We start from the raw sequence: 13,241 nt of genomic DNA, 5'->3' as shown, positions 1-13,241 counted from the left end.
GGCCTGGGCTCAAGAAGAACTTAAGAAAAAAAAAAGCAAATTTTCCTACTACTGTGATGTCTGATGCTCTCTTTGCAATGTACTAAATAAACCTGGGGGTGGGCAAGGGAGGAAGGGAAAACGGACAGAGAGAAGGGAGGGAGTAAGGATGAAGAGGCACTTGCTCACTTCCTGGGCATAAATCCCCCTTTGCACACTGGGTCCTGGCCACCCACCACTAAGCCATCTCAGAGAAAAGACAGACAAAAGACAAGAGGTCCTGGTGATTAGATAAAATCAGAGCCATTTATTACTAAAATTCCCCGTGTCCTCCTTCCTCCCTCCCCCCCACCCCGTTGCCCCAAAGCAAGAGAACGTTCTTGGTTTTGGGTTTTGTGGTTGATGTTGTTAGAAACAGGTCTCATCTATGGAAAACTGCAATCCTTCTGGAGTGGAAGCCTTTGGTCCTTGGACAAGGATGAAGTTCAGTTCCACGCCCCGAAGCGGGACAGCTCTCGCTGCCCTCTGGCTCTGAGCCCCTGAGAGATCCTGTAGAGCTCCATTGTGGCCCTGGCATCTTCCACAGAGTTGTGACCCAGCCAGCTGTCCTGTGGACACAGGGAGAGTGAGAGCGCAAAGGGGCTGCCTCCAAAGTCCTGCAATGGCTCAGTCTGTGAGAGTGTCCCTGAGAGCCCTGACTCAGGTGTGGGAGGGGATGTCAGTGGTTGGCTGGAGATGGGCAGGACAGATATAGCAGGGAACTCCAATGAGGGTGGGAAAGCAAGGCTGCTCAGATGCAGAAAGGCCATCCGCAAGTGGAGACCAGCAATCCTGATCATTTCGACAGCTAGGGTAAGATGGGAAGATGTCAATGCCTGGCAAGCTGCATCCTCCATGCTCCCAAGAGGCTTGCCAAGACCTGGGAAACATGAAAAGGGGAGCCACTAAAACAGAAGCTCTTTGAAGAGGGGGGAAGGGCATGAGCTAAAACTGGGTTCTATATACTTTCCATTGAGGAAGACATGGCTGCCACCTGCCACCCCTGTGCTACTCACTTAGCCCGTGGAACCTCCCTAAATTCTAGGAGCTACATCTGATCCTCCCCAATTTTAATGGTGGGGAAACCAAGGCTCAAATACTGCAAACGTTATGGAGTGGGGGCTTATATCCAAGAAGCGAAGTCCCTGCAGTATCTTGCACTGCCTCCACCTTCTAGGCCTGGCCTGAAGTTTTGCCTGCAACTGGACGCAGGGGACTCTGCGGGCTTCTCAGGCCAGTTTCCCTGGTGTCTCTGTGCCAGGGTGTCCTGCCACTCCTCCGAAAGGCTCCTTTCCCACCATGCTCTCTAGACTGGGTGTTAGGGACATCTGCGGGAGGCCCAGCTCAGGCAGGCTGCAGCATCCCATCCTGTGTCGTTGCTAAGCAGGTGATTGTGGTGTCTCACACATCCCAAGTGCTACTTCTCCTAGGTGCCTCCAAAGACTTGCCCTATTGCCACCCTCACTTGACAGGAGAGGAAACTGAGGACAGGTTTCTGAACTCTACTGCTTTGCTATGAGGCAGAAGCAGCAGGAAGCTGGAGCACCCTCTGCTGGTCAGCCTGGAGAAGTGGACAGTTGGGCTCTTGATCTCAGTTTTGGTCCCCTCCTAGGGCCTCAGGCCTCTCCAAACCTCTTTCCTCTTCTGTAACATGACCTGGACACACCTGCCTCACAAGGCATGAAAGTACCAAGGGCTGGGTACAGAGAGCCTTCCCTTCCTTATGAAGCTCACGCTCTTGTGGGGAGGGACCAGCACCTCTGACTGTGATAGCCCTGGGTCAGCTTTTGTTGAGGTGATCATCAGCAGAGTCACTGCCCTCAGGCAGGAGCTGGAGGCCAGCTTCTGAGAACTTCAGTGCAGGTGGGAGCTGCTGAAGAAGGTGAACCACAGATGGGAACAGAGCAGGAGGGTCCTACAGGCCAAGCTCAAAGTGCCCAGGATAAGGCCTGAGCTGAGAGCCAGAGGGTAGAGGACAGGTACACACACACAAACACACACACACACACACACACACACACACACACACACACACACACACACACACACACACGCTGCTGACTCATCATGCCAGATAACACCATGCCTTTAATCCCAGCACTTGGGAGGCAGAGGCAGGTGAATCGCTGTGAGTTTGCATCCAGCCTGGTCTACAAAGCGAGTCCAGGACAGCCAAGGTTACGGAGAGAAACCCTGTCTCGAAGAGCTGCCCCTTCCTCACCAAAAGAAAGAGAAAAAAGAAAAGCCAGGACCATTATCATGGGTCAGGAGATCAACAAAGGCCGTTCAGATTCAGGCCCACTCCTGCTTCTAACACAATTCCTGCAGGGGTGGGATGGGGCTCCATGCCACTAGCTGCTCACGCAGCCAAATCATCTCTACACTATAGGCCCTGACTCATGTACCCTCTCCCAACCCCCCCCCCCCTCCAGACCTCTGTGACACTGGTCCTGCAAATGGTGCTGGGCTCTATCTCCTATCTCCTATCCCACAGTCCACCACCATTCTCCCCATCCCCAGGACACTGTCCCCACCTCACCCCACTCTCACATTCCAGGTTACCCTCAGACTTACTATGTAGCTGAAGATGACTGTAAACTTCTCATCTTCCTGTTCTACCTCCCAAGGCCTAGTACTGCAGGTATGTGCCATGCTTGGGTTATGCAGTGCTGGGGGATTGAATACGGGGCATGCTTGGAAAGCATTCTAGAAACTGGACTACATCCCCATTGTACTCCTATCTGCCAACGCTGGTGGTCTGCCCCATTCTACCAAGAGCTCCGTCCAGACAAGGGCATGCCGTGCTCACCTCCAGCATCTGACACACAGTAGGAGCACAGTGATGAGCTAGTGACGCTGGCCCTACGCCTGCAATACCAGCATTCGGAAGGCCAAGGCGAAAGGATTGTGAATGGAAGGCTACATAGCCAGACCACGCTGTAAGAAAACAACGGCTGACTGGGGATGTAGTTCACGCGACAGTGCTTGCTCAGCATGTTATGTTCAAGACCCTAGGTCAGATCCTTAATGCTGGAAAAATAAAAACACAATACAAAGACAAAAAATAAGCCGGGCGCGGTGGCACATACCTGCAATCCCAGCACTCAGGAGGCAGAGGCAGGTGGATATCTGCAAGTTAGAGGCCAATTTGGTCTACAAACCAAGTCCAGGACAGCCAAGGCTACACAGAGAAACCCTGTCTCAAAAAAACCAAACCAAACCAAAAACAAAACAAAAACAAAAAACAACTGAGCTGAGGTGCTTGCACCTTTAATCCCAGCACTTGGAAAACAGAAGCAGGTGGATCTCTTTAAGTTCGAGGCCAGCCTAGTCTATAAAGAGAGTTCCAGGACAACCAGGACTACACAAAGAAACCTTGTCTTAAAAAACAAAAGCAAAATGAAATAAAATTGTTGACCAGGAGGGCCTTGTGTAGTGTTTGGCTGCTAAGGTTTGCCCTCATCCACAGCTCTTCCTCTTGGGTGAGGGGGAGTCCTACCCCCATGTACTGAGGAGGTATCACCTTGGAGTAACATTGATTGATACATGACAGGCATGCCTAGCTGTCCAGCCCCACTATGGTATATCAGAGGCACAGGCTTTCCACCACTTCCGTGGGGCTGCAGGGGTTAAGCCTCATGATGCACAGGGTTCAAAGCAAGAAGCCTGTACCAAGAGATCCCCTCTCCTTCCCTACCAGTGCTCCTGGGAGCACCTCACAAAGAGGCTTTCTGCAGCCCCTTCCTGGTCTCTGAAAGCCAAAGAGACACCACACATACAAGCATCCAGTCTCGCTGGGTGGTGGTGGCGGTGCAGAGAAAGTGGATCTCTGTGAGTTCAAGGCCAGCATGGTCTACAAAGTGAATCCAGGACAGCCAAGGCTACACAGAGAAACCCTGTCTCAAAAAACATAAAAACAAACAAAACCAAGCATCTAGTCTCTTGGGAGTGGAGGGAAAAGTCTTGGGAGGGGGGAATCACAGGACTGCACTAGGGTTCCTGAAGTGCTGGTGTTGCATCCTGGAGTGTGAGTCCCAGACCCAGCCAGCTGCAGAGGCTCCTTATCTGAAACCATCTTAGTGAGTGGGACTGACCTGCTTTGAGAGGAGGGGACGTGCAGGGGAGAGGGGAGAGGAGGGAGAGGAAGAGCCTCACTTTTAGGAATAAGGAAGGAGAGGGAGAACCAAGGGATGGAGTAGGGGACTCCCTGCTAGGAGGAGAAAAGGGAGGAGGAAGTGGAAGAGCAGGTTACCCCTCATCTGAGGGGGAGGAGAGAAGGGAGGAGGGGAGAAGAGAGAGACCAGAAGAGTAAGAGGCGGTTCCTCACCTGGATTCTCTTGTGTAGCAGGCGCTCACTCAGCACCCGCAGGGACACACGCTCATAGTGGTCCAGCTTGGCCTCACGCCATAGCAGCCTGTCTGTGGATGTGTCATAGATGGCGTATTTGCTCATGTCCTCCTTCAATGCATCAAAGTCATGCTTCAGGTCGTGGCCCACCACCAGCTTGCCTTTCAGAAGCTGCAGGATCTGTCCAGGAAGACAGGTGGCTTCATACATGTCCATCCTGGGTGCTCCAGGTGGGGTGCCCCCCTTACCCACAGTCGTGGGGCTAGTTGGGGAGTAGCCAGTCCTGGAGTTGCTAGGTGACCATGGACCTATCACCCTCCCTCACTGGAGGGAAGTGAGGTCCAGTGCCCTTCTCAAAGCAGTTGGAATCTGTGAGGGGCCCTACCCTGGACAGCTCCCGTGGCTCATGGGAAGGGACTGTGTAGACCAACAGCACAGACATCATGCTTTTTAATTGTCTCGCTGCGGCATGGCAAGCAATGAGTCCCCAAAGGTGTCCACACCCCTTTGAGGAGAATCTGTGAGCACAAACCTAGAAAGAGAGGCAGGCAGCTAAGGTGCATGTGGAACGTAAATCGTTAGCCAGTTGATGATGTGAAAATGGGAATTTGGGGCTGGGGTTGTTGCTCAGTGGGAAAGGTTACTAGTAGATCCAGTCCCTAGATAGACATAGAGAAGGAGAGAGTTCCAGAACACACCCCCATTATCAAAGGGCCCTTAGTTTTGAAGGCCAGGGATTCTTTATAAGGAGAATTTGTGGGTTGCTAGTAGTTTTGAATATGGAGGAAGGACCCAGGCCGAGGTGTGCCAGCAGCCTCCAGAAGCTGAGGAGGGAGCCTGAGGAGCCAGCTTTGCAGACTCCTTAGCTTTAGTACCATAAGGTCCAGGTTGGACTTCTGAAATGGAAACCATTAAGATAATAAGTTCATGTTGTCTTAAAGCATTACGTTGACGGCTCTGTTCAGTGGGTACAAAAACTAGCTGTTGGGAGGGAAGCCCTGGCTTAACGGAAGTCTGCCAAAGAGAACAACGGAAACACAGAGGTGAGAAATAATTTTCCCAAAGTGTCTCTGACCATTTTAGATGTCCACAAATCCCTTCATAGCCTTCTTTAAAAATTGATAATTAAGGCTAGAGGTGTGGGTCAACTGGTAGAGGGCTTGCCTAGCATGTGAGGAACTAGGTTCTATACCATATAAATTGTGTGGCGCATGCCTGGAACCCCAGAATTTGGGGGAGGTGGAGGCAGGAGAATCAGTTTCATAGTGAGATCAAAGTCAGCCTGAGCTACATGGGACCCGATCTTAGCATGGAGCAAACAGAGGAGGAAGCTGGGGAAACCCTGAAGAAAGGTCATGCACACAGATAACCTGAGAAAACCCAGTACAGCCGGCAAGCAAACTTACACAGAACTCCTGCCCATTGGCCCTGACACGTGGCCCCTACTATCCAGCCCAGTCAGACCACAGGTGTACAAGTATGACAAATGCCACCAGTTTTGGGGGGCATTTGGGGGTGCTTTGCTAGGCACCATCAGCGTACTGGGATGTCCACAGAGGGGTAGTGGCAGAGCCTGGCTGCTTGTCACACAGCTGGATGAGCAAGCTCGACCCAGGCACGCAGTGGGGACATGGGCAGCCCTTAAGAGTGCTCAGCTCCTGTCCTACATGGACTTCTAAGCCTTCTGTTGGCCTCCCTCCCACACCTTGGCACGGAGAGCATCAACATTCTTTAACTTGTCTGGAGACAAAGTAGAGTGTCTCTCTCCCGGCCTGGCCTTCAAGGCGACTCTGCCTGCCTTCATCTTTCTTTACATATGACCAGCAGCTTAACCTGCATCCTGGGAGAGAGCCCATTAGCTGGCTAACACCGCTTCTCCTGGTGACATCAGAGAGCTGTTCTAGGCTTGCACTGCCATTCCCTTAAAAAGCTTGACACAGGGGCTTTGTCCCATTATCTGGCTAACTGGTACCCAGATGCAGAGGCAGGCCCAGGTCTTGAAGGAGGAACCCAGGTGCTGCTGGCCCTTTACTCACATGCTCTTTTCTATTTGGGTCCTGCGTCCTAGCATTTCCTAGATGAGTCTCATTCATAGCACGGGGACCCACTGCGGAGGCATGGGATCAAAGTGCCAGGAGCGGGGGGGGGGGGGGGGTGGGGGTGGGGGGGGGTGGGCGGGGAGGGGGCCCTGGGCAACCCTCCCCCTGGTTCAACTTCACTGGTTGGTTTGGGAAGCCTGCTTGGACCCTGTCAGCTTCTGGGATCTGGTTCCTTTGTCACTTTCCCCCACACTCAACTCTACACTGGCTCCTGTATCCGGTCATTCACTGTTGGACACTAGCAGAGGTAGATGTGAAAGGAGACTGGAGAGGACCAAGTGCCTTCCTGTCATCTTCAGGAGTGGCCCTGTCTCCCCCTCTTTTCCTCTTGCCAGGTTCCCAGGTCACTCTGCCTTTCCTTCACACTGCTACCCTGGGTCAATAGAAGAGTGAAGTTGCCTCCCACACCTGGCAGGCCCCCTCCCCCTCCTGACTGAGCTCCACAGGGCCCTGCCAGGTGGCAGGGGCCCAGCAGCACAAAGTGGCCCCAGCAAAGTCACAGGGCAGGTTCCAGCTGACACCACTCCCTGACCACAAACTACTTCCCTCTGCCTTTGTATTAACTGATGAAAGCAAGAGAGAAACCTCTTAGATTTCCCAGAAATAGAAAGACATGAAACTGCCAGGAAGGAGCCCTGAACCTGATGGCGGACAGGCAGCTCACCTGTGTCTTTCCACAAGTCCCTGCCCTTCTTGGGCTCCTTGTTGTGGGGGTTTGTAGGAGTCTCTGTAGGCCAGAGTTTCTCCCCTCGAGCACTATTGACATTTGAGGCCAAGACCTGCTGTGTCTTCGCTGTGTTACAGGCTGGAGGAGGCAATTGAACAGCATGCCTAGCCTTTATTTACATGCTGCTATTAGCAGCCCTGCTCCCTCCACAGCGCCAACCAGAAATGTCTCTGGCAGCGCAGGGGTGAGTATGCGCAAAATCCCATCTCATTCAGAACCGGTGTTCCAGATGGTGGGCAGACCTGGTGATTGTGGGAAGGTACAGGACAAATGATTTACACTGTAAAAGCAATAGCATCACACTACAAAATAGTAAAGGGAAAAAAGCAAGAGGAGGACAGGCCTGTAAGCCCAGCACTCAGGAAGTAGAGACAGGAGGAGCAGAAGTTCAAGGCTCTCTTGACCTACACAGTGAGTTTGAAGCCAGCCCGGGATATATGAGGCCCTGTCTGGCAAGAAGAAAGTGGTCTCAGTGCCCTATGGTACTAGTATTCCTGGGAAGCCCAGGAGTCCCAGGATACTCCCATAGCCCTCCTGGCTACCACAGGCTAGCTTGCCATATGTGTGCACTGGGCCTATTCACCATTCCTGCTGGAAGCCTGGGGTTAAAGAGCCTTGGACAGATGATCTGCCTGGATCCCAGTCCTTGCAAGCCTTAGATGCTCCTGGAAGGTGCCACTGCCTATGGGTATAAGAAAGGGCTGGCAGCTTCTCTCATCTGGGAGACTCCAGTACATTTTGGGGCCCATCTGTCTTTAGAATTAAAACATTATAGACCAGGCTGGGGAAACCAGCTCAGTAAATAGCCTGATGCACATGCATAAAGGACCTGAGTTTGGATCCCTAGAATCCACTTAGGAACTAAACATGTGTGCACAGGTCTATATGACTAGTGCTGGGTGCTATGTGGAAACAAGCGGATCCCTAAACTTCAAATCTCAGCCACCCTTTCTGAATCAATGTGCTTCAGGAGCAATAAGACCCTGTCTCAAAAACAAGGTGAGAAGAAATCAAGACTGACGTCAACCTCCACACACATGCACATGTGTACACACAAACAAGTACACACAGACCGCACCTACACACAATCATGGGCAATGGGTTTGGTTGCGCATGTTTGTTCCGCCAGCTACTCAGGAAGCTGAGGCAGGAGGTTCAAAAGTTCAAAGCCTGCCTGGTTAGAGTGAGTTCAAGGTCAGCATGAGAAACTTAGATTATATCTCAAAAAGCACACAGAACTCTGAGATAAAGCTCAGTGGTCCAGGGCTTCCTGGTGTGCACAGGGACCTGGTTCAATCCCAACGCCACAGCATGACAAGCAACAAAATATGGCTGATGAGTGAGAGCCAGCTGTGTGGGTACCCTGTGCCAATGATATGGATGTTAAAAGGAACATCCAAACTGCCCCCACAAAAAGGGCAGGCCTACTGACTAGGTCCAAGATGGCAGTCTAGGCTCAGCTCTAGCTGGACAGCAAATAAAAGGATTGCTGGTGGATAAGCCAGAGCTCTCACACAGCACTCTTCAGGACCCTGTGAAAAGGGTTTCTGTCTGCCAAAGGGAGCCACTTTTATTATCTTCCCGTGCCTCTGGCAAAAGGCACATATGGCTCTGTATTGGCATACACCTGCAATTACATACCAAAGCTATGTAACCTCCATTGCTAATGTCCAAGCTCCTCTAGGCCCTACCAACATGTACCTATGGTGCATACCAAAGCTACCAGGCCAAACTTCTTTCTGCCTGCATCCCAGAGATAGCCTCAGAAGCTTGAATACATTTTTCTCTTTCACCCATGGAACAGTTCAGCTCAATGGTTTCACTGTGCCTTCCCTCACAGGGTTCATGACCTGAGCAAGGCCATGTTAAGGATATAAATGCTCGAGACTCATAGGAACAAAGAGGCTTTCCTAAGTCTGACTCAGGAGAATGGCAGGCCTCCCCTTATCCAACAGATGTTGATAATAGTTAAACACTTAGTTAAAAAATAGTATGTACAAAAATGATCAACCACATCTTCCTCCTCCTAGATGACTGTAGCCTAAGACTGGCCCCCCTACAGAAACACCCTACCAAGATTAGCCAACCTGCCTCCTTGTTTCTGGGTTGATGGTACATCTCCATCAAGGTCCAGGGGTTATCTCCTCCCACCTTTTCTGTATGTGTGTCTTCTCTATTCCCCATTAGTCCAGCCAGGTCAATCCCAAAGCTATGCAAGTCATGGCACAGATGCTTCAGGGGTCTTGGCTGACCCCATGTTCTTGAAAGCCAAGGACAGCTTGATGCTTGGGCAGCTAATGTATAGGCAGCCTCCGAAAGGTTTTGGGCGGGATGAGGGCCAGGTTCCACTAGGAAGGGGTGGAGTGGGGCAAGGGGATGTGAGATGCGGCACCTGACCCTTGTTCTAGGAGGTTGGGAAAGGTCAAGCTCAGGGATGGGGCTAGCTTCAGTTTCTAGGTGTCTAGCCTGGGCTGTGATGGATGGAGAGTGTGCTGTGCCAGGCACTGTCGCTTACACTAGACACTGACGCTGAATGGTGAGAGAGAACATTACTGCTCCAGCCCTGAGCCCTGTGGCCTCCCTCTGAAAAGTAGGAGTGAAGCCATTGGCTAGCTCCTTCTTGCTTCTACCAGAGTGAAGAAAGTGATGCAATACTGCTTAGGATAGTACCTGTCTGGAGCACGGCACTCGACACACATGTATGGGTGCCTCATCCTTATATCACAGGGAGCTTGATGAGGGAGCTTCATGAGGGAGCTTGAAGAGGGTGACCATGAAGCCTGAGGGCACAGAGCAGGCAGGTGGCAGAGCCAGGAAAGGATCCCAGGACAACATGCTTATTCTTGGCCCCTCTCCCAGGCTGCCTGTGTCCCATTGCAACTTACAAAGGGGTATAGACGGCTAGAGACAACTGGAACACAGAGATAACGTCATTGCCGACGATCAGTTCTGCTCTTATGCCACAGACATTCCCAGGTTACCTTCCAAGCCCAAAGCCCTCTGCCCTTGGTAGGCATGGATGAAATGTATGGTTGGAGCTGTTTCATGGGCAGCAGGGAGCTGAGTGTCTGGGAGGTGTCTTCTTCCCAGTGAGAAAGTTGGTTTCTGAGTACCACTTGGGTTGGGCTAAGGTTGAGAGCTCAGGGAAGGAGAAGGAACATGGGGGTAAAGGAGGAGGGAGGGAGGGAGGAAAAAAAGGAGGGAGGGAGGGAGGGAAGAGGGAGAGGGGTGGAGGAAGAATATTCCCCAGTACCTATTAAATAGCTGCACTGTTGGGATTTTATGTCCACTCTCCAGCACCCTGGGACACATGTCTGGGCATGTCTGTGGAGACCAACCTCAGTTCCTGTGATGGGAACTCCCCCAAACCTGCCCAGAGGTAAATGACCCTGGGGAAATTTCTACTTGAGTTTTGCTTTCCCTTTAATCATAAAAGAAACAAAAAGTTCTATCTGGAAGATATGACCACAAACAAGCTAAAGGATAGGAACCTAGCTTGCCTTCAAGCTGAGCAGGGAGCCTGCTGTAGCCCAGAGTACTTAGTTTGGGAACAAGAGCTCCTTCAGCCTAGGAATCTCAGGTCTCTGAGCCAGAACCAGCTTAGCCTCAGAAGCTCATCTCTCAGGCTCACCAGAGCAGTTGTGGTATAAAAGAGAGGAAACTTTAGGTGGGATTCAGTTTACCCATCACAAGTCCGGAAAGTTGGACTAGATAGAAGCTCTGAAAGCAACTCCAGATGGGAGCCTAAGGTTCTCTGTTGGTGGGAAACTGTCTCATTGGGTGCTGGCTGTGAGAGAGAGGCCCAGAGTTCTTCTCTCAAAAATGTGAGGAATTTCTCATGGTAGAGTCACAGGTCAGAGACCCTAGGGAAGGAGCTGAGGAAGGAAGGACAGCGTCTAGTCCCTGGAACCTCTGCTGGCTGGACTTCTCATCCGTCACTTACCTCTAGCCTGGCTTCGGCAAATGGTGTGGCTCTTGCCATGTGCTGAGGCACGATCCCACTGACTCGGGTTCTGTAGTCTGTGATCTCTCCCTCAGGCCGGATGTACTTGTCATACAGGACTGTGCCATAATAGTTCACGATGCTGCAGCGGGCAAGGCCACTCATCCTTTGGGACCCTAGCCCCACCATCTCACAGTCCAAGGCCACCACCTCTAGGCTGCGTGCCATGCTCCTTGGCAACCCTCAGCAAGTCCTGGAGGGTGGGGGAGAGGGGAACCAGGGTGACATTTAAGAACCAACAAGCCTCCAGGCATCCTGGGCCACCACCCTGTGGGACTACACCCTGAGCTCTACCCTTTATCTCCAATGCCACCTGGTAACAGTGGGAAGCTCTTGTTACCCTTCAGCTTCTCTGGGCTGTAGGTCCCAGAGCTTGCCGGTCCTGTCTGGTTGTCCTACCACTAAGAAACCCCCTCCCACTGCCTCTCTGGTTGGGTGGCAGTGTGATACCTGCTCTCACCTGACTGTTTCAGTGGCCTGGGTTCTCTTCTGCCTTTCTGTTGCCACTTCTCAGCTACTTCAGTCTCTTTAGGAAGTGACTCATCTCTAACTTGAGCCTGTTTTAGTTTCAGTTTCTGGTTGGTTGCCCTCCCCCTCCCCCTCCCAGACGTGGTCTGTCAAATCCCACTCCTTTCTCCAACCCTGCCCCCCCCCCTCCTCGAAGGAAAGCCTCCACATTCCTGGCATTCCTGAGGACTGCCCCAACCCCCTCACCTGGAGCCACCAGCTCCCCAAGTCCAGCAGGTGGCAGACACGTCATCTTCCTTCACCTGTAATCCTTAAGCGCTCCCGTAAGCCCCCACCCCGCCATAGGCAGGGTGCCAAGGCTGCTGAACTCACCCAGAAGCCTCAGTTCCTAAATAAAACTGCCCTTTTTGTACTTTTAATCTGACTTCGATTGGCTTATTTTGTCGGCAAAGATAGCCCATTCGTTATCAAGGGAAGTTAGGGCATTGGGACAGTCCCTGAAGCTGGGCTGCTCCATCTCTTCAAGGCAGGCAGGTGGGGGACTGGGAGGCTGAGTCAGGGCTGGCTGTGTCAGGGCGTCCCTCCCCCCTCCCTGCCCCTTTGGATGACGTGTCTGATGTGGATGGAGTGGACTGCAACATCTTTCTTTGCTTTTTCACCCTCCACCCAGAGAATAAACATGTCTGGGATCGGAGCCTGGGGAAATGTCCCACAACTTCTGGGATCTGCTGTCAGTGTGATATTCTGTGAGGTCTTTTGAGGGCAGAGCAAACCCTAGCAGGAGCCATTACCTGGGAAGGGCAGGAGGGGGTTTGGATAGGAGGGGTCTAGTCCCTGGCCTCTGCCCCAGGGAAGGTGAAGAAGGCTCTGGGGAAACTCTTGGTGGCCTCTACCAGGTCAACAGTACCTCAGTGGGCTGAGTCTATCTGGGAGAGTTTGACAAAAAGCAACAGATCTTGAGACAGCCTCAAGCCAGACAACTCTCCCTACCGGGCTATTGTTTCCTGGCCTGGGACTTAAAATTCTTAGGGTGCCACCTATTATTAGCTCACAAAGGAAAAATCCCACGGCGCCCTCACCCCCCAAAATAGGACCAGCCCATAGACTTTGTCTAAAACGACAGTCTAGGCTCAGCTCAAACTGGACAATAGCGTTTCTGGCATATAAATCAAAGTTTGCACGCAGCGTTCCTCTGAAATCTGTCAGGTTTCTTCTGCCTGTCCGAATACACCTGTGGTTACATATGGCAGTCCATACTAGCCTCCAGACTTTGGATACCCAGTCACATGTACCTGTTCTACTTGTCAGCTTTTCAAAGACATGTGAGCCGCCAAGGCCCTTCTCACCTCCTGGACTCCTCCACTATGCTAGTTCCCAGGCTGTTCCAGCTCACTTTCTTTAAAACCAGCAGTTTCCCACCCCACCCCCCCCCCCCACTCCCTCCCTGTAGCTTCTCTTGCTATTCTCTTCTCTCTCTTCCCCCCTCCTATTTTTTTCTCTGCTCCTGGTTATGGCCAGCCTGCTTCTTTTCCCCTCTGCCTTGGACTTTTCTGGATGCCTCGTCTATTCTCTTGGCTG

The 13,241-nt window shown here is 52.0% G+C and overlaps 1 protein-coding gene across 1 annotated transcript; it reads right to left on the bottom strand.

Moving 5' to 3' along the window:
- Nucleotides 1-343: 343 nt before the first annotated feature.
- Nucleotides 344-11,761, bottom strand: Isg20 (interferon stimulated exonuclease gene 20). Its single transcript, XM_051148754.1, has 4 exons — nucleotides 11,646-11,761; nucleotides 11,136-11,388; nucleotides 4,346-4,546; nucleotides 344-587 (listed from the first exon to the last, which is right to left on the bottom strand). The coding sequence occupies exons 2-4, from the start codon at nucleotides 11,361-11,363 to the stop codon at nucleotides 465-467; spliced, it is 552 nt and encodes a 183-aa protein (XP_051004711.1). The 5' UTR covers nucleotides 11,364-11,388; nucleotides 11,646-11,761; the 3' UTR covers nucleotides 344-464.
- Between the last annotated feature and the right edge of the window lie 1,480 nt (nucleotides 11,762-13,241).

This window comes from Acomys russatus, chromosome 7 (genome assembly GCF_903995435.1).
Source record: "Acomys russatus chromosome 7, mAcoRus1.1, whole genome shotgun sequence".
In the NCBI taxonomy this organism is placed as follows: domain Eukaryota; kingdom Metazoa; phylum Chordata; class Mammalia; order Rodentia; family Muridae; genus Acomys; species Acomys russatus.
This window is presented reverse-complemented; position numbering and strand designations above follow the sequence as displayed.

Bases quoted from the DNA above. Each gene is read 5' to 3' on its own strand.
- Isg20 (XM_051148754.1), bottom strand. From the start codon at position 11,363: ATGGCACGCAGCCTAGAGGTGGTGGCCTTGGACTGTGAGATGGTGGGG. The intron at 4,547-11,135 runs GTAAGTGACGGA...CTTCCTGGACAG, and splicing joins TTGCCGAAGCCAGGCTAGAG to ATCCTGCAGCTTCTGAAAGG. The intron at 588-4,345 runs GTGAGGAACCGC...CTGTGTCCACAG, and splicing joins TGCTACACAAGAGAATCCAG to GACAGCTGGCTGGGTCACAA.